The sequence below is a fragment of the Rhinoderma darwinii genome, chromosome 6 (assembly GCF_050947455.1).
Source record: "Rhinoderma darwinii isolate aRhiDar2 chromosome 6, aRhiDar2.hap1, whole genome shotgun sequence".
Classification (NCBI taxonomy): domain Eukaryota; kingdom Metazoa; phylum Chordata; class Amphibia; order Anura; family Rhinodermatidae; genus Rhinoderma; species Rhinoderma darwinii.
In genome coordinates, this window is record NC_134692.1 from 66,016,665 (window position 1) to 66,038,792 (window position 22,128).

General features: G+C 41.4%; 1 protein-coding gene across 2 annotated transcripts in view; it reads right to left on the reverse strand.

The window, feature by feature from the left end:
• PTH2R (parathyroid hormone 2 receptor) overlaps nucleotides 1–22,128 on the reverse strand; it is a 487,305-nt gene that overhangs the window by 2,129 nt on the left and 463,048 nt on the right. For both annotated transcript variants that reach the window (XM_075829904.1, XM_075829903.1), the window contains exon 12: nucleotides 14,834–14,875. In XM_075829904.1, the coding sequence (XP_075686019.1) occupies nucleotides 14,834–14,875 (42 nt within the window). The remainder of the gene's footprint in view (nucleotides 1–14,833; nucleotides 14,876–22,128) is intronic.

The window sequence follows — 22,128 nt, forward strand, 5'->3', positions numbered from 1 at the left end:
GCTGCTAGTTCGCTCAGGAGGACGGATATATCCGTCATGTGATGGCGCGGGTACTGCCAGTATACCCACGCGATCAGCGTCAGGAGCATTGCTGTTATACACAGCCTGGCTCCTGCTGCAACTGCTGGAATCGAAGCACGCTCTGATTTCGGCAGTTTAACCCATTAAATGCAGCTGTCAATAGTGACAGCGACATCTAATGTGTTTGACAAAGGGAAGGAGCTCCCTCTGTCACCCCATCGGCGCCCCCGCAAAGAAATCGCGGGCGCCGTCAGGTTTCCATGGCAGCCGGGGGCCTAACAAAGACCCCCAGGTCTGCCTTCAGCAAATGCCTGTTACGACTCTTGGAATGTGACCGTGAAAAAACAAAAAATAATCCTTGGTCATTAACGTGCAAAATGGCCTGGTCATTAAGGGGTTAAAAAACAGACTAGAATAGTCATTTAGCACATTAACAATGTATGAGTTTATTTCTGATTAATTTAATGTTATCTTCATTGAAAAAAACTGTGCTTTTCTTTCAAAAATAAGGAAATTTCTAAGTGACCCTAAACTTTTGAATGGTAGTGTATATACGATGAGGACCCTTGCGGGGTTGCGAGCTTGCGTGTTTTGGCCAAAATATCAACTAATACCTCATGTGTATCATATTAATATTTGCAGGTGACACAGAAATATGCGCTAATAGACAATACAAAATAATATGCACATACTAGCAGCCTCCTATAATATTTAGTCAAACTCGAATAGACAACTCAGATCACGTCACATACATATGCATTTTTTACCTTAAAGAGACTCTGTCACCACATTATAAGTGACCTATCTCCTACATAAGGAGATGGGCGCTGTAATGTAGGTGACAGTAATGCTTTTTATTTAAAAAAAACGATCTTTTTTCACAAAGTTAGGAGCGATTTAAGTTTATGCTAATGAGCTTTCTTAATGCCCAAATGGGCGTACTTTTACTTTCGACCAAGTGGGTGTTGTACAGAGGAGTGCATGACGCTGACCAATCGGCATCATGCACTCCTCTCCATTCATTTACACTGCACTAGCGATATAGATATATCGCTATGTGCAGCCTCATACACAAGCCCTAACATTACTATTGTCCTGATAATGAATACACATGAAATCCAGCCTGGACGTCATGTGTACTCAGAATCCTGACACTTCTGACTCTTTTTTGTGAGATTCCAGCAATGGATACGAAATCTCGCGAGATCTCGGAGCTAAACGAGATTTGGTTTCACTTGCCGGAATCTCACAAAAAAAGATTCAGAAGTGTCAGGATTCTGAGTACACACGACGTCCAGGCTGGATGGCCATGTGTATTCATTATCAGGACACTGTAGTAATGTTAGGGCTTGTGTATGAGGCTGCACATAGCGATATATCTATATCGCTAGTGCAGTGTAAATGAATGGAGAGGAGTGCATGATGCTGATTGGTCAGCGTCATGCACTCCTCTGTACAACGCCCACTTGGTCGAAAGTAAAAGTACGCCCACTTGGGCATTAAGAAAGCTCATTAGCATAAACTTAAATCGCTCCTAACTTTGTGAAAAAAGATAGTTTTTTTTAAATAAAAAGCATTACTGTCACCTACATTACAGCGCCCATCTCCTTATGTAGGAGACAGGGCACTTATAATGTGGTGACAGAGTCTCTTTAATGTTTATGCTGCCACACAATACCCACACATTACTGCCAATACTCCCATACAGTGCTTACATAACACTACCATACATTATACCCAAATGAAACTGCCAATAAGTGTCCAAATAAATCCGCCATACAATGCCTAAATAATTAAGGGGTAATAGTAAAGTCCCTGGTGGTCCAGGGATGGGCGACTTTCCATGCTCCACTTTCCTTTTGCTCTTGGGGGTTTAGTCTTTGATAAGCTTCAGGAAAATTGGGGTCTTTCCCAATTGCCCAACTGTATAGTATAGTGTAGTAACGTATTTTCTGCGGAAAACTTTTTGTTTTTGTTTATGGCAGATGTATACAACTATATAGGCATACAGTTTCATACATCTGCCTATACATTTGATGGAGCAGTTTTTATAGATCCCGCAAATTGCAAACACCAAGTTTATTGTGACTTAAGCCTTACAGCCAACATCTGAACACCTAAGAATGACATGTGATGAATACTCTGGTGTTTATCATTTGCAGTTCCTGAACCTACAGTTAGTTCATTAAACGCTCTCAAAAATGTACTGTAAAACCACAAGTGTCATCTTTTCTCTTTGTCTCAATTTGTTTAACTGCTCTGCCCTGCCAAGTTATTGTATCTTACGCTAGTTCTGACAATGGGCAATGGATCAAAACTATAGTCTTCTTAGTAATAAGCTTAGAGACTTTAAAAGTAGGTCATGCAGGAAGAACATGTGGATTCGGAAGCTTGTAAAAGGTTGACTTGTCTCACATGACTTCTGCACAAATATGGAGATGTCCACAGACCCAATTATATATAGTAAGAAGAACATTCACACTGTGAGCCTGTCAGGAAAATTCAACCCATCTCCCATAACAGTGAAATCTTAAATAAAACTTGTTAAATAAACGTCAGCAATATGTCCACATCATATTACTAGTGCACACCTTTATCAACATTGCATAGAACAAAATAGAAAGTTTCGAGGCACTCACCGAACTTGCAACCAAACTTCTTTATTGAAAAGATCTCGGTCAGGATGTGGAATTAGCCTACTGCCGTTTCACGTGCGTACACGCTGTCTCAAGGGCCTTTTCAACTTTTTTAAAATAACGTGCTCCTGTTGCTAAATTTTCTATTTTACTAATTTACTATATGGTAATTTACACCAGAAACCGGCTTAAAGAAGTATTCCAAACTTAGACATTTATGACATATCCACAGGATATGCCATAAATGTCTGATAGATGTGGGTCCCAGAATGGGGGTCACCGCTAGGACCCGCATCTATACTATTGCCTTTATCAAACTCTATTGCCGCTGGTCAATAGAAAAAACCTAATAGGAAACGACGCTGTGAAGATGGGTAGCTTACCCATGGTACAAGCTACCCATCTACACAGCGTCGTTTACTCTTCGTTTTTTTCTATTGACCAGCGGCAATAGAGTTTGATAAAGGCCGGATTGTTGCCGAAACGTTACACCTTTTCTCTTATATTGCCTTATTTAAAATAAACCTATTTTGCATATTTCAACAGAAGGAGTGCTTGAGTTTTTCATTGCAAGTGTATACAGATAGAGCCGTCTTTACCTAGACTTTTACCGCATGACATAAACAGTGGCTAGATCTCTTATCTTGACTTCTTGAATGACTTTTCAATAGCTTTTGTTGTGTGATATCACGCTGCAGCAAGTTATCATAGCCAAGTTAAAGATGGCTACATCCGTATGCTCTAGGATACCACTTTTTAATTTTCTTAATGTCCTCCCTAATAAAACAGCCCACGCTTGTATTCAACCATGTAGTTAACATTTGTAATTTCACAGGATATTTGTGTACAGGTATATTTATATAATAATTATTTTGTATTCTTTCCCTTTACAGAAGAAGGGATTTTTTTGGTGTGTAATTCAGATTTGTTTTAGCTACCTGTACAATATTTATAGCATTAACCCCTTAACGCTCAGCGACGTACTATTCCGTCGTGCTGACCGCCACGTTCACGCTCAGTGACGGAATAGTACGTAGCGGGAGTAACGGCCATTTCGGCCGTCTTCCCGACACATGCAGGAGCTGTGACAGCTGCTGTCTCGTACAGCAGTTGCCGCAGCTCCTACAGCGGGGACCGATCACTGTGTCCCCACTGATTAACCCCTTAAAAGCCGCTTTCAATATAGAGCACAGCTTTTTAGGGGTTAAGCTACCATCGCCGGCCTGCTACATGATAGCGGCCGGCGATGGTGACTATGGCAACCTAACAATGGCGTCTGGCTATGCTATCGACGGAAGCCTAGTGGGTCCTGACAAAGTCAGGACCCACTATGCTTGCTGTCAGTGAGTAGCTGACAGCTCTAATACACTGCACTACGCATGTAGTGAAGTATTAGAATTGTGATCAGGGCCTCCTGCCCTCAAGTCCCCTAGTGGGACAAAGTAATAAAGTAAAAAAAAAAGATGTGTAAAAATAAGAAAATAAAAGTTTTAAAAGTGATAAAAGTAAAAATCCCCCTTTTTCCCTTATCAGTCCTTTATTATTAATAAAAATATATAAACAAACAAATAAACTATACATAATTGGTATTGCCGCGTCTGTAACGGCCTGAACTACAAAATCATTATGTTATTTATCCCACGCGGTGAACGCCGTAAAAGAAAATAATAATAAACCGTACCAGAATCACAATTGTTTGGTCACTTCACCTCCCAAAAAATGGAATAAAAAGAGATAAAAAAGTCGCTTGTACCTAAAAATAGTACTAATCAAAACTACAGTTCGTTACGCAAAAAACAAGTCCTTGCACGGCTTTATTGATGGAAAAATAAAAAAGTTCTGGCTCTTAGAATATGGTAACACAAAAAGTAAATGATTAATTACAAAACATATTTTATTGTGTAAATGCCATAAGACATAAAAAAACTATGAACATATGGTATCGCCGTAATCGTATCGCCCCGCAGAATAAAGTGAATGTCATTTATAGCGCACGGTGAACGGTGTAAAAAAAATAGAATAAAAAACAATAGTAGAATTGCTGTTTTTTTAGTCACCACGCCACTTAAAAATAGAATAGAAACTGATCAAAAAGCCGCATGCACCCCATGAAAACTGCAATGAATTCCTCAAGGGGTCTAGTTTCCAAAATGGGGTCACTTTTGGTTGGTTTCTACTGTTTTGGCCCCACAAGACCTCTTCAAACCGGACATGGTGCCTAATAAAAAGGAGGCCTCAAAATCCACTAGGTGCTCCTTTGCTTCGGAGGCCGGCGCTTCAGTCCATTACTGCACTAGGGCCACATGTGGGATATTTCTCAAAACTGCAGGATCTGGGCAATAAGTATTGAGTTGCATTTCTCTGGAAAAACCCTTTGTCGTTATAGAAAAAATGGAGTAGAAAGGATTTTCTGACAAAAAAAAATAAATGTAAATTTCACCTCTACTTTGCTCTAAATTCCCGTGAAACACCTAAAGGGTTCATAAACTTTTTAAATGCTGTTGTGAATACTTTGAGGGGTCTAGTTTCTAAAATGGGGTGTTTCATAGGGGTGTCTAATATATAGGCCCCTCAAAGCAACTTCAGAACTAAACTGGAACCTAAAAAAAATAAATTCTTCGCTTCTTACATTATACTGGTAATGAGCAGTGCCCACCTTGAGATGGCCCCAGTTTTGACCGTTAGTATAAACAGAGACCCCTATTAGACCTTTTCAGTGCCCAGTTTTCCGAAGCATACACCCCCGAGAAGTGTGTTTCTATTAATGAGTCCTTGGTACATTTTAAAGGGAGGCTTCAATTCCGCCGGTACCTGCCGAGTAAGAGGGCAAGGTATGGTGTGAAGATGTATAAGCTGTGCGAGAGTGCATCAGGGTATACCTACAAATTTAGGATATATGACAGCAGTATTCAGACCCCAGAATTACCCCCCTTACTGGGAGTTAATGCAAAAATTGTGTGGGATTTGGTGCACCCACTGCTGGACCAGGGTTACCACTCCTACCTGGATAATTTTTATACCAGCGTCCCACTCTTCAAGTGCCTCGCTTCCAGAAGTACTCCGGCATGCGGCACTGCTAGAAGAAATCTGAGAGGCCTCCCTAAGACTCTGCTTGGGCAAACACTCAGAAGGGGTGAGAGCAGGGCACAATCTAGCAGCAACATATTGTGTGTCAAGCACAAGGACAAGAGAGATGTCCTTGTATTGACAACAATACATGGCCACACCAGTACCAATGTACCTGTACGAGGTACCAGTACAGAGACCTCCAAACCAGATTGCATCCTAGACTACAATAGGTACATGGGAGGGGTGGACTTGTCAGATCAAGTTCTGAAGCCCTACAGCACCATACGGTGTGGTATAAGAAGCTGGCCGTGCACATCATTATCAAGAACCTAATCTTTAGGGACCAAGAATGCGGCACCCAGTACTTCTGGAAGTGAAGCCACACGCATCGTACCAGGGCAACACTTTCCAGAAGAAGTTCCCCATACTGGCAAGAAGGGAAAAAGTCAAAAGAGGTTAAAAGTCTGCTATAAGAGGGGGATAAGGGAGGACACAACATATCAATGTCGCACGTGTCCCGAAAAACCAGGGCTCTGTATAAAAGTGTTTTAAAATTTACCATACATCCCTTCGATTTTTAATCTACCCTGACGCACTCTGCACAGTTTATCCCCCTCATCTTTCCCTTCTGAGCCCTGCTGTGTGCCCAGGCAGCTGATAACAGCCACATGAAGGGTATTGCCGTACCCATTAGAACCCACATTACAGTTTATGGGGTGTATATCTCTGGTGGCGCATGCTGGGCACAATATATTGGACACTGAAATGGCATAGATATACAGAAAATGGCAAATCTCACTCTGCACCATCTGCGGTGCATTACCTTTTACACAATACCTGTGGGGTCAAAATGCTCACTACACCTCTAGATGAATGTCTTAAGGGGTGTAGTTTTTAAATTGGGTGACTTCTCAGGGTTTCAACTGTACTGGTACCTCAGGGGCTTCTGCATACATGACTTAGCACCAGAAAAGCTCCAATAGGCCAAAGGGTGGTCCTTTCCTTCTGAGCCCTCCCATGTGCTCAAACGGCAGTTTATCACCACATATGGGGTATTGCGGCACTTAGGACAAATTGGGAAACAAAATGGGGTATTTTGTTTACTGTGAAAATAAGAAATTTTGATCAAAAATAACATCTTATTGGAAAAAATGCATTTTTTTTTCATTTCACAGCCCAATTCAAATACGTGCTGTGAAAAAACTGTGCGGTCAAAATGGTAACAACAGCCATATATCTATTCGTTGAGGGGTGTAGTTTCCAAAATGGGGTCACTTCTGGTGGGTTTCCATTGCTTTGATACCTCTGGGGCTCTGCAAATGCGACATGGCACTCGAAAACCAATCCAACAAAATCTGGACTCCAACAAACACATAGTGCTCCTTTCCTTCTGAGCCCTCTCATGGGTCCAAACGGCAGTTTATCACAAGAAATGGGGTATTGCCGCACTCAGGACAAATTGGGCAACAAAATGGTGTATTTTGTTCCCTTTGAAAATAAGAAATTTTGTAAAAAATTACATCTTATTGGAAAAAAAATCATTTTTTAAATTTCACAGCCCAATTCAAATACGTGCTGGGAAAAAACTGTGGGGTCAAAATGGTAACAACAACCATACATGAATTCCTTGTTGGGTGTAGTTTCCAAAATGGAGTCACTTTTGGGGGATTCCTACTGTTTTGGCACCTCAACACCTCTTAAAACCTGGCATGCTGCCTAAAATATATTCTAATAAAAAAAGATGCCCCAAAATGCACTAGGTGCTTCTTTCCTTCTAGGCCTTGTGTTTTGGTCCACGAGCGCGCTAGAGACACATGTGGGACATTTCTAAAAACTGCAGAATCTGGACAATACATATTTTGTAGTGTTTCTCTGGTAAAAACTTCTGTGTTACAGAAAAAAAAAATGGAATAAAATTGAAATACAGCAAGAAAAAGGAAATTTGCACATTTCACCTCCACTTTGCTTTAATTCCTGTGAAATTCCTAAAGGGTTTAAAAACTTTCTAAATGTTGTTTTGAATACTTTGAGGGGTCTAGTTTTTAAAATGGGGTGTTTTATGGGGGTTTCTTATACATAGGCCCCTCAAAACCACTTCAGAACTGAACAGGTACCTTAAAAAAAAAGGCTTTTGAAATTTTCTTAAAATATGAGAAATTGCTGTTTATGTTCTAAGTCTTGCAATGTCCAAGAAAAATAATGATTTTTTCAAAAAATTATGCCAATCTAAAGTAGACATATGGGAAATGTGAACTAGTAACTATTTTGGCGGTATAACTATCTGTTTTACAAACAGATGCATTTAAATTCAGAAAAATTCAATTTTTTCAAAATTTTCTCTAAATTTTGCAATTTTTCACAAATATACACTGAATATATTGAACAAATTTTACCACTATCATAAAGCCCAATGTGTCATGAGAAAACAATCTCAGAATCGCTTGGATAGGTTTAAGTATTCCGACGTTATTACGACATAAAGTGAAATATGTCATATTTCAAAAATGGGCTCTGAGCCTTAAGGCTAAAACAAGGCTGCGTCCTTAAGGGGTTAAACTACACCTTTTTTCTTTATTAATTTTTTTTGTATCTTTAATATAACTCTTATCTAGTTTGTCTCACAAATTTAGAGTTCTTTCAAATATTACCACTGCATATTGATAAGATATTGGCATATATAATGGATTGAAACTGATCATACTTATAAGCTATGATATATAAAACTAGAAGAAGTACAATTAAATTATGTACGAAACATCTAGTACAGTGTGCATATGTCGAGCAAGATCGTTCATCAAAGTTAGTTATAAGCTATAAAGAAACCTTATTAGTGTGACCGACTATCAGCGGCAACCGGACAAATTTAAGAATAAGGGGAGAGAAGGAAAAAAAAAGGGGGGACATATGTACCTCCTCTGTGTCTCTATACCTCACCATCTCCCCATCAATGGGATCTAAGCAGAGGCATAGCTAGGGGTTTAGCACTGGGGGGGGGAACATATCTGAGTGGGCCCCAACCCAGTGGGCCCCCTTAACGCATGTCTACAACTGAAGAGGCACATTCTAATTATATACCAGTCATCATCCCTGTATATAAACCCCCATCATCTCTCTATATAAGCCCCATCATCGCTGAATATACCAGCCATTATCCCTGAATATAACCCCCATCATCCCTGTATATACCAACCTGGCTAGTATATACAGGTAAGATAGGGGTTATAAATAGGGATGATGGCTAGTATATACAGGGATGATGATGGTTATATACAGGGATGATGGCTGGTATATTTAGGCATGCTGGGGTTAATATACCGAGATGATGGGGTTTATATACAGGGATGATGGGGGTTATATAAGGGGATGGTGGCTGGTATACACAGGGATGATGGGGGTCAATGCAGGGATGATGGCTGGACTACCCATCATCCCTGTATATAACAACCTTCGGCCCTAACAACCATCATCCTTGTATATAACAACATGCTTGATAAAGATCCAACATGGGTTGAAACGTCACAAGTTTTTTTACTTGGTGAATAAAAAAGAACACATCTTTTGGAAACTTGAGTGCTGCAGTTCCTCTTACTTATATTTTCATCCCTGTATATACCAGCCAGGCTACCCCAGCCGTAAAACTACTGCTCCCAACATGACCCGAACAATGGTAAGGATATGCTGGGAGTTGCAGTTTCACAAGAAAAAAAATCATACCACGCATTATCTCGCTGCAGATCATACAGTGACTACAGTACTAATTAGAGGCAGAATAAACATTTACATTAAGTGACTCACCAGTGCATTCTTTTTAGACTCTAGTTGTTCTTTTTCTCTTTTCTTCTCCATCCGGTCCAGACCTCTATGATGACTTCTCCAGGCCACAGCCTATTTCTGCAGTTTTCCGCTCAGATGTCTTCAGCTTCTCACTTTTCAAACATTTCTGCACCTATAAACAAAGGTAAAATTCTAATGGTGCCACACACAACGCCCCTAAATATAATTGCACCATACACTGCACCTCTAATTATAATAGTGCCATACATTGTGTCCCTGATTATAATAACACCATACACTCTGTCCCTGATTATAATAACACCATGTGTCCCACATACACACTGCTCCCTGTAGATAGTGTCCCCCATGGATCCCCATGTAGATAGTACCCACATATAGCACCCTGTAGATAGTGTCCCACATATAGCACCCCCTGTATATAGTGTCCCACATATAGCCCTACATGCCCTACATATAGCCTCCCTTGTAAATTGTGCCGCACATATAGCTCCCCCCTCTAGATAATGCCACTCACACTTTTAAGTGAAAAAAACAAACTTTACATATTTACCTTGATCCCGTCCCCGCGCCAATTTACGCCTTTAAACAACGGAAGCAGCGCGATGACGTCATTGCGCTGCTAACATCATTGAAAGGCGCTGATTGGCAGGGCAGAATGACTTGCCCTGCCAATCAGCACCTTTCAACAATGGAAGTGCTAGCGTCGTTGAAAGGCGGTGATTGGTGGGTTAAGTCATTCTGCCCGGCCAATCAGCATCATTGTTAGGCGCTGAATGGTCGGGCATGGAACGTCAGCACTTATGCATGTAATTAGTGCAGGGGGGGTGGAGGTGGCTGGTTTCAGTTGTGCCACTGCCCCCTAAGATTGGCAGCCACATCTCTGTGTGGCGTGGCTATGGCGGGGGCTGTTGCGGTGGTCTCCACCATCTAAGTGGGCCCGGGGCCACTGACTCCCCTGCCTCTCCGCTAGCTACGCTACTGGGTCTAAGTAAGGTGATATCTGTGACAATGAGTTGAAATAAGGCCTCTTGTAGCAATTGTGTAAAGCAGGGGCTCTTCTTCAAGTGAGTAGATTCGGATAGCGATCGTGAAGAAATTTAGCTAGGCACTACCATTCTTGTTAGAGATCTCATGAAAAAATCTACAAGTTCGTTCCCTCATTTTTTCATCTGCTTGGTACAGTAGTTTACGACGATCAGTTTGGGCTACTAAAAGATCCTGCTAGGGTTTGAGTACCTTGGTCCCGTTTGTGAGAAATTTCTAAATCATAAATCCGAGAAAGAAGGTTCGTGATAGTGAAGGATATTTCCTTTTTTAAAGGTGAGTGCCTTTGCTGAATAAAAACGCTTTGTAGGACGCTTTCCATGGCTTCCCATTTGACAGGTATGGATGAGTGTGATACGAGAGAAAATCAGCCCCCTCTACAGCCGATGACACACAGTCTTTTAGAAGGTTAGGATTTATTGTCCAGCTCCATTCTCGAGGGGTGGTGTCAGGTAGGATCAAGGACAGGAACACTGGAGCATGATCAGATTACACAATTGGGCCTGTCTTGGAGGTAGGATACAGAACAGAAGTTGGTGACTCAGGAGAAAAAAGTCAATTCGACTATATGCATTGTGAACTGAGGAGTAGAAGGTATTATCTTTCACCCCAGGATTTAGAATGCGCCAAATATCTACCCAATGGAGATAAAAGAGTGTAGATTTAAACTCTGCTATCTGAGAGGGAGAGAACGGTGATCTACCTGAAGTTGAATTTACTTGCAGCAATGACGTAGCCCTTGTCAAAACCCCTCAAAGTCCATAGAAATTACTTGCCAACCTTCAGCTGGCTCTGGTTAGGGAGGTAAAAACTTTCCACAGTAAATAATCTGTCTGATATGCGGATCTTCACAAAAAGTAAATGCCCGTGAGGATCAATATGAGTTGCAACTACAGAGGCATGCATGGACTTGTGAATCGCAATGCTTACCCCTCTAGACCTAGCCTCCTGGTTGGTGCTATGATACCAGCTTGAGTAATGTTTGTGAGATATAGAGGGGACATGGTCTGATTTAAAGTGATTTTCCTGCAGTAGTAAAATGTGCACTCTTTGTTTATGAAGATGATGAAGAACTTGTGTACGTTTTTCAGGTGTATTAAAATCTCTAATATTTAACGAGCAAAATTGAAGGGATGTCATGGCTGGGGACGAGAGCAAGACTGAGGGGAGGGGATAAAAAAAAAGGGAGGTAAATTAGGTGGGGGTGAGAAAATAAGTAAAATAGAAGAGGGGAAAGATAACCTTTAATCCCTTGAAAAGGAGGCTTCTACATATTAAAGAGCTGTAATTCCTAAACCCTTGGTCAAATTAGTATGTGAATACCCTCAAATTAAAGATGAGAGTCTGCACTTTAAGCCCATATTGATTATATAACTGTATATTTAATATGTTTTGGTAAACAGCTAAAATGCCAAAACTTGTGTCACTGTCCAAATAATTTTGAACCTAATTGTATACCCAGATTTGGTGGGACTGCCACCTAATCAAACCTGTCTGCTCCAAAGTGAAAGAAAAATTTAACTTATTTGTCCACAATGTCCCACCTTTATCCTAATTTACTATTTTATTTTTTACATTTTAGAATTCATACTCTTTTATATATTTAACCCCTTAAGGGCCAAGCATTTTATTTTTTTTCATTGTCATATTCCAGGAGCCTCAACGTTTTTATTTTTCTGATGATGTAGGTGTATGAGGGTTTGTTGTTTTTTTTAAGAAGAGTTGTATTTTTTTCCAATTGCACCATTTTGGGGTACATATAATTTATTAACTGGCATTTATTTTTATTTTTTGGAGTCAGAAAAGCAAAAAAAAAAAACAGCAATACTGCCATTACATTTTGCGCTTTTTTCCCCCCACTGTTTATCAAGTCCTGAAAGCAGACAATGTGACTATTGCAATTGCCTTGACTAGCTGTTGGCAGCCATGTCCACATTCACTTAACTTTGTGACAAACATAAATTATAGAAAAAAAAAGTGCATTATAACATAGTGTGTAAAACTCATATATACCACATATATAAACAAGAGCTTATACTCTCAAAAAAGCTAAAACAGAGGTCATGCAATATTTGTCCGTCATCCACGAATGTGTTAAAAATATATACTGATACTGCACACAGTAAACAGTTACTATGCTATCAAAATCAAAATTTTATACCGTGTATAAAAATACAACTTACTAGTTTATACATACAACCACCTTCACGCAACTTGGCATTAAATAGTGATTATAAGCAAAAATTGCATGAAATTCAAATTTGTGACTAAAATTCATTCTCAAGCAGACCCCTAATGCAAAAAATGCACTCTGCAAAGTACTGTAAGATGTGAGGAGTTGATACATAACACACGTCTCTCTTCAGTGGTGCGTGCATGCATGCGTGCAAGAAATGGCAAAACCACAGCAATGCACTTTCCAATTTTTGAATGCAAATTAAATTGGGGATTCTATAGGCACATATTTTGCCGCAATTCAGTAAAAAGCACAAAGTGACCAGAACGTGTGAACACAGCCTAATCCTGATTAATAATTGCAATTCACTAAACTTAATCTCATGAGTTAATTAAGGCCACTTTCACATGGCATTATTTTGGTCAGTATTTGGTCAGTATTTTGCATCAGTATTTGGAAGCCAAAGCCAATATTGGGTTCAAAATACGGAAGAGGTGCAAATCTTTCCATTATAACGTTTACTCTGTGTAGGTTCCATTCCAAGTTTTCCCAAATGTAAAGAGGCCTAATACTGATTTTTTTTATTTTTTAGTGAAACTAGTTGGATGCGATTATTTATAATGGCCATCTATGGACACAAATTTATTTTCCGACTGATGGAAATCTTTTCAAAATTTTAGAAATGTATTAGGGTATGTTCACATGCAAACTCAAAAAGTCTCAAAATACGGAGCTGTTTTCAAGGGAAAAAAGCTCCTGATTTTCAGACTTATTTTTTATTTAAATCAAAGGTTTTTATTTTATCCCCAAGTCATGAAAGAGTACACAACAAAGCATTGAAATAGTTCTCGATATAGAAAACAGTCTACAAACATTCCGTAAACAGTATAGTGCATATCTATGTATTCACTGTGTTCATTGTATAAGAAAAACAAAGGATCGTCATTGTATTACAGTAATACATTGAGCTTAAATAAATGTTATTCAGTTATAAATGAAAATCTGATTTTCAGACGTTTTTAAAGCCATCATTTTTCGCAGCATTTTTTATGGTGTTTTTTGGAGCTTTTTTCGATAGAGTCAATGAAAAACTGCTCCAAAAACGTCCCAAGAAGTGACCTGCACTTCTTTTTCGCGGCCGTTTTTTTACACCTAAAAAAGCACCACGAAAAACGCTCCGTCTGCTTCGGATTTTTCGGGCGTTTTTCAGATGTTTACGGCCTGAAAACCTGCCGAAAATAGGCTGTGTGAACATACCCTCAGTCATTCCTCTTTAGTGATAATCAATATCACTATGACTGTAGCGTGTACTTGGTACTTGCTAAAGAAGCAGTCAGCAGATTTTACGCTAATGTTCGGGTACAGACAAGGACAGTGTAAAACGTACAAACTTTATTGATGTTTGTGTGTGGTTCAAGTGCTTGGTGCGACTTATTTGACACCGCGATCTGGACAGTAAAATAAAGTGTTTATATCTAGTTTGTACTACGTAAACACAATATAGACTTTAAATAAGCAGGTAGGGACAATGTAGTTTATGACGGATATCTGGGTAGATAGGAATATCTCAACCTATATACGCTATAAATGATAGAGACCCACCCTGCCATGGAATTGCTGCCTGATAAGGGCCATCCCACTCTAGAACCTCCCATATGTACCCTAATAGGTCCCTAATGGTGGAGAAGAGTATTTCTCAGACAATTAGTCCATTACAAAAAGACATCACAGGCAGTATTCAACAAATCCTATTATCCAACAAGTTAAAAAAAAAATGATATAAGCAACCTCGCTGAATACAAATGAGGTATGATGAATCACACAGAGCAATGTATTTAAACCGTACTACTTGCACATGAGAGGTATAAATATTTTTTGGGTAGGATACATCCCAGGTCACGGCTGCAAATAAGGGATAGATGACACCATATCTGGGGGTGTCCCGATCCTATGTTCTTGCAGAAGATAAGTCGCTGCCAGAGGAGTCTGGCAGCGGCTTATTCCCCTCTTCCCAATGAATACACATGCATGAACGCCAGGACGTATGCGGCATTTGGGAAAAATAAAATCCATTTTATGACATGTAACTTACCTCTCCATTGCAGTAACAATAGATTATTGATACAAAAAAACCCTAAGGGACGAATAAAATAAAAGCATTATTAAGCAAGAACATATGTTTGGTGTATTTATGTAAAAATGTAATATAAAAACAAACTGAGTATTATTCATCACAGTTGTTGCAAAGAAATACAAAAGCAGAAATTTTAATTGACTCGCTGCAGAACAGTATATCCCATGTTTATATTCATTCACATAGATATTTAGAGATGGGGACAAGGCGTTGATATAGTTGATGTTTTTCTTAATTATAGCACTACTGTGGTGCTCGGAAAATGTAATAAAATCTGTATTGACAGAGCGTGCATTGGTGGGCTAGTACTCAGTTGGCTTTTGTGATTACTTCTCAATTGACATGCTGTGGATTAAAAAAACGCACCGCAGGTCAATTTCTGAGCGTTTTTTCCGCTCAGCATTTACGGAGCTTGTGGATGAGATTTGTTCAAATCTCATCCACTTTGCTACTACTGTATTTTGCTGTGGATTTTCCGCAACTAATTCCGTAGCAGAAAATATGTAGTACTTACTCTACGTGTGAATTTACCCTGATGGTCCTGCATTGGCTTATATATGGAAGTTGTTTAGTGCACAACATGATTTAACACTCTTAATAAGCGGATTAGTTTTGCTGTTCGTTGCATGCAAATTTAAACATTTTCTACTCTGGCCAGCAAATTTTTAACTTGGTGAAATCTTTTGCTCATGTCTATTCACCTCCTAAATATATTTGTTAGAAAATAATTTATTTAATGATACAGGTTGAGATGGGTGATGAGTTGAGACTGCTACCGAGTGATACTCCGTCAACCTTATCAAAACACATCTAACCTAGAAATGAATGTTAAAAATGAACAGAAGAAAAGGTTTACCACGGCGCACCAAAATCGGTCACGCTCGTGTCAATGTAGCCTATGGGTAAGTCCAAACGTAGTGGCTCTGACCTGTTACTGACCTGTTAACTAGCCTGTTAATGGACATGCAATATTGCAGGTAAAAGTGCCCTTTACCTGCTAAAATCGTGCGGTCATAAAGGCTGTAGCTCGATTTTGCAGGTAAAGGGCAGTTTTACCCGCAACAACGCACGGCCATTAACAGGTTATTTGACAGCTGTGCCGAACATGGTGCCGGTGATGTTGTTGGCCGCATTGCAGCCGGGTCAGGGCCGCTATTATACATTTCTCCCAGTTTTGTTAGCAGGTAGAAGAGGATATTTATGGAGGAGTTGCTGTGATTTCTTTAATAGATTTTTTTCTGTATATCTACATTTAGTGGCTTGTCAAACGACCTAGTCCTAGCAGCCAGTCTTCCTCAGGAATTTAGCTCAAGAGTGAATTGGAAAGTGAGCTGAGATAAACAAAGTCATGTAGGCTTGTCAGTAATGAAACTATGCTTTTCCTTATTTCCTACTGTCACTGGGCTATATCTTTTTACAACTGACAGATATTAACATGTCATTATAGAACCATTTATAAGTGAAACCATGATCCATTCTCTGTGCTACATACATTTATAAAAAAAATATAGTATTAGACATAGTCAGCAGTGCTCAAATACCTACATGCCCTCCGAACATACAGAAAAACTTCACTTTAAACAACTTTGTATGGTAAAAAAAAACCTGATTCCTTATTGGAATATGCATGAGGTTAATCTGCAGCTCTACTGTAACTGTATGACTGTCACCTGCGCTCCCACAATACATTACTCAATGGTATCAGTAATCCAGTAGAACTAAACAGAGAAAAAACACCATATGATTAAAAATCAGTGGAAATTATTTGCATTTTATCTTATTCCTTTACATGAAGTACAACATAAGACAAAATCCAACATAAGCTAGAACATTAAATGATAATACTAACAAAACTATACAATAAGGAATAGAGCCAGTAACAAAAAAATATGAAAAATAACCTCAGTTGGCAGCATTTGGCAGACACAAGAAAGTCAAGATCAGGCAGTCCCTTTTTAGATAGTGCCACAGTGCCTTCTGTAGACAATGCCACAGTGACCTCTGTAGATAATGCCACAGTGCCCTCTGCAGATAATGTCACACACACCCTAGATCATGCCACTGTGCCCTCTGTAGATAATGCCACAGTGCTCTCCGTAGATAGTGCCACGAGTACACACACACACACACACACACACACACACACACACACCCTATAGATAGTACCACACACACACACACACACACACACATACACACACACACACACACACACACACACACCCTATAGATAGTACCACACACACACACACACACACACACACACACACACACACACACACACACACACACACACACACATACACATATGCCCCTCCATATGGATAGCACCATTGGGGCTCCCCCTAGGCAGTCCCTTTTTAGATAGTGCCACAGTGCCTTCTGTAGACAATACCACAGTGACCTCTGTAGATAATGCCACAGTGCCCTCTGTAGATAATGCCACAGTGCTCTCCGTAGATAGTGCCACGAGTACACACACACACACACACACCCACACACACACCCTATAGATAGTACCACACACACACACACACACACACATACACATATGCCCCTCCGTATGGATAGCACCATTGGGGCTCCCCCTAGGAGTGGAATCCGCCAGCTAGAGCGCTGCTGGGGATTCCTCTGCTGGAGGAGCCCCTGATGTCACTGTCCATTCTCCTGGACCGGAATGTGATGTCAGGGGCAACCCCAGAGCCGGAGTCCCAGATCAGAGCAGAGCACTAGTATAGACTCTGCTCCGGAACTCTGGGGAAGACTCTGACATCCATGTCCACATATGGAGAGTGATGTCAGGGGCAAGCCCAGAGCTGGAGTCCTGGGCAGAGCGCTACTAGCGCTCTGCCCTGGGGCTCCATCTTTGCTCCTGACATCACTGTCCATATATAGGCAGTGATGTCAGGGGCTTCCCCAGCCGGAGTCCCGGAGCAGAGCCGCATCTAGCACTCTGACTGGGACTACAGCTCTGCTCCTGACACCACTGTCCATATACAGACACTGATGTCGAGCTTCCTCACAGCAGGAGTCCCGGAGCAGAGTGCTAGTATAAGCTCTGCTCTGTGATGTCATGAAGGAGTGCCGGAACACTCCTCGTTCGGCCTGCTCTTTCCTCTCCCGGGGGAATTATGATGCCCCACGGGCCGCAGATGACAGCCTAAGGAGCCGCATGTGGCCCGCGCGTTTGAGACCTTTGCCTTAAAGTAAGTTCATCCTCATTGGAATTAAACCAAGGCCAGAATATAGTCCTGGACAAGAATTGTACAAAGCTGTATAGCCACTAGGCTGGAAATAACTCTATACAATGATTCCTTCTACTCCAAGAACTGAAAGGGACAATCTGATTGTTCTGTTTCTGCTATCAGAAAAGCAGTCATCTACTATTTCAGTCAGAGACATTGTTACGCCATGTAGGGTGTCACGAACCTGACAGGACGTATATGATTTCTTCTAGCCAGTTTAGGGTTATTGCTGTCAGTGTTGAGGCACGCTGTCTAAAAGGACCACTGCAAGGCGGTATGAACTTAGCTGCCACAGACCTGCAGGTTGCGGCTCTCTAGCTGCCACCTTAATGTGGCTAGTTGAATATAGACAGATGATGGCATGAAGAAGCTGTTTCAAATGGAGATTCAGGAGAATAGTAAAACGAAGCCAGGGTCAGGGTCATAGGCAATGGTTCTGAAATGAAATCACAAGCCAATGTCAGCAGGGCCGATTGTAGCTTTTTTGCTGCATGAGGCGAAAATTGACATGGTGCCTCCCCCCAGGCTGTTCTACATCACTAGCAGCCTCACAAAAAAATATAAAAAAATCATACCACCCATCATCTCTCTGCAGATCATACAGTGACTACATTACTGATTAAAGGCAGAATAAACATTTACATTAAGTGACTCACCGGTGATCTCTCAGATTCTAGTTGTTCTTTGTCTTTTTTTCTTCTCCATCTGGCCCAGACCTCTATAATGACTTCTCCTGGCCACAGCCCATTTCAGCAGTTTTCCACTCAGATGTCTTCAGCTTGTCACTTTTCAAACATTTCTGCGCCTATAAACGAAGATAGAATTTGTATGTTGCCACACGTTGTACCCCTAAATATAATAGCGCCATACACTGCACCTCTAATTATAATAACACTGTGTCCAATTATAATAGCACCATAAACTGTGTCCCATACACATGCACACACAGTGCCCACTGTAGATAATGACCCCCATAGAGCCCCCTGTAGACAGTGCCCCACATAGAGTTGCCTGTAGATACTGCCCCATAGAGCCCCTGTAGATAACCCCCTGTAGACAGTGCTCCACATATAGCCCCCACCCCTGTAGATAGTGCTCCACATATAGCCCCCATCCCCTGTAGATAGTGCTCCACATATAGCCCCCCCCTGTAGATAGTGCTTCACATATAGCCCTCACATACAGCCCTACCCGCTGTAGATATTGCTGCACATATAGAACCCACATACAGCCCTACCCCCTGTAGATAGTGCTGCACATATAGCACCCACATACAGCCCCACCCCCTGTAGATAGTTCTGCACATATAGCCCCCGCAAACAGCCCTAACCCCTATAGATCGTGCTGCACATATAGCCCCCCACATACAGACCTACTCCCCTTTAGATAGTGCTGCACATATAGTCCCTCACACCTTTAGCAAAAAAAAAAACTTGACATACTCACCTAAACCCGTTCCTGTGCCGTCTACTTGCAATGCAGGTCTGTTGGGGCTGAACGATGTGGCACTGAGTGGCACGGCAAGTCATTCTGCCCAGCCAATCAGCGACTTTCAATGTTGCATTGTTGAAAGGCGCTGATTGGCAGGCTGCCTTGCCCGGTCATTCAATGACGCAAGTGGGGCGATGACTTCATCGCTCCGCTTGCGTCGTCAAAAGCCGCTGAGTCGCAGGGCAAGTCACTCTGCCCGGCCAATCAGTGCCTTTTAATGTTGCGTCGTTGAAAGGCGCTGATTGGCAGGCTGCATTGCCCTGTCATTCAATAATGCAAGCGGCGCGACAATGCGCCGCTTACGTCAGTGAAATGCCATGAATAGCGGGGCACGGAAAGTATCCCGCCAATCAGCACTTGTAAATGTAATTGTACCTGTGTCCTATAGACCCAGGTACAGTTATACTGCAGGAGGGAGTGGCGGTGGCTGGTTTCAGTGGCACCGCCGCCCCCTTCAGCAGGGCGCCTCCGATCACCAGAAGGAGGTCTTCTAATTTGAAGTTTCTCACACTGCCAACTAGAGGGAACTCTGGCATGTAGCACAGCACGCTATGGTGTTGGAGATGGCTGAAAGATGTGGCCGGGGTGAGGAGAGCCAGCCCAGGAGCTGGTACCGTTGGACTCATTAAGTAGGCACTTGGCACTGTTTTGTTTCACAGGGAAAGTAATATGTTTGCCCATGTATTTTAAGCAGAAACAAATGTTATGACAATCTTGGGCCTTTGGTTGTGATCAATTAGGCCATCTGATAAGTGGACTTCATCAACAGCACCATTCTTGCTCTATAATTTTAGTTTTTATTATGACACAAGGTACAGAAAGCATGATTTTAACTGAGCTGGAGAAGACGAAGGAGTGCTGTTTTTTTCTGCCAACTTTGTCGCAACGTGTTATGTGAATTCTTCCAAATCTTTGCCTGCAGCCACTAAAAGAGGGCATTTATACTTGTACTTCCAGAATGATAAAAATGCCCACATATTATAGCAGCACAGTGACATAGTGGTTAGCACTATTTGACTTGCAGCACTGGGGTCTTGGGTTTGAATCCTACCAAGTGTAACATCTGCAAGTTGTAGAGATTAATATTCTCCCCGTGTTTGTGTTCTTGCGTTTTCTCCCACATCCCAAAAGCACACCGACAAGTTAATTGACTTTCTATGAAAATGTCCCTATTGTGTATGTGTGTGAGATAGGGAATATAGATAGTGAGCCTTGTTGAGGGCAGAATATTTTTCTGGGCCATGGTCAGCATCTTTTGCATATTTTACTTTAACTTTTAAGAAAATTCTCAAGGGAGCAAATATATAGTGTGTGCAAAGAATGGAATGTGTTGAAAAGACAGCAATATCAACTTCATTGTCCAGGTGAGAGTCTAGGGTTTGTTCTCAAAACAGATTTTTCAAGTAGAAAAATCTAACTAATATTTGCAAAAGAATCTGCGGATTTACAGTTTCATCTGCCGCGGATCTGCATGTGGCCATGTGGCTACCTAATGTGGTTTTCACATGGACATGTCACTACAATCGGATTCCGTTTGCGGGTGCAAAATATGTGCAGTTTTCGCGACTAAATCCTTGTGAAGTAAGCGCGGGGGAGCTTTTTTTTTGAAACTTTTTGTATTATTATGGGCTGTACTGGGTTTAGTTGGAACTGGCAGCAGACTCCTACTTCCGGCATCCCATCGATCATGTGACCAGTTACATGATCATCGGGACAAATAGAAGCCGCTGCCTCTATTATATACACAGCACTGTTTTCTCTCCAGGGTCCCAACATTCGGCTTCCTGATCGTACAGGCAGCCAGCTTAAGTTTGCAATGCAGGACCTGGACCGCCCACCGTACATAAACAGCGGGCAGTAGGCAACCAGTTAATTACAATTAAAGGGTGATATAAAAAGGTGTAAAATTATAGCCTCGATATTCATAACCAAGAGAATATAACACAAATTTATTAACATGAAAATACACACTATCTATCCAAGTTTTATCTATGCACCACAAGTGTTCAAAGTGATTTCCATTGGTGACACGGAAGTTGTCTAGGCCGTAGTCCAGTTCTGTCCAGACGCGTGCCAGCATATCCTCAGGTATGGACTCCACTGTTTTAGTCATGCGTTGTCTCAGGCCGTTCAGATCCTGTGGCTCGGGGGGGGGGGGTGCTGAGTCCTTGATGTAGCCCCACAGAAAGAAGTCACAGGGTGATAGACCTGGTGATCGTGGAGGCTAGGGCAGCATTGATGAATTGTTGTTTCCGCCACGGCCGATCCAACGTTCCGGTAGAGTTTCATTCAGGCAGCTGCGAACATCTACATGGAAATGTGGAGGTGCACCATCCTTCTAATAGACTACGTTTGGCAGATCTTCATCTATTATCTGTTGCATAAGCCATTTCTTTGACATGTCCAGGTAGGAGTGGCCAGTGACAGTGTCCTCTGAAAAAAAGAAGGGACTATAGACCTTGCACATGCTCATTGCACAGAGCATGTTTACTTTGGTTGAGTCCATCATGTGCTCGA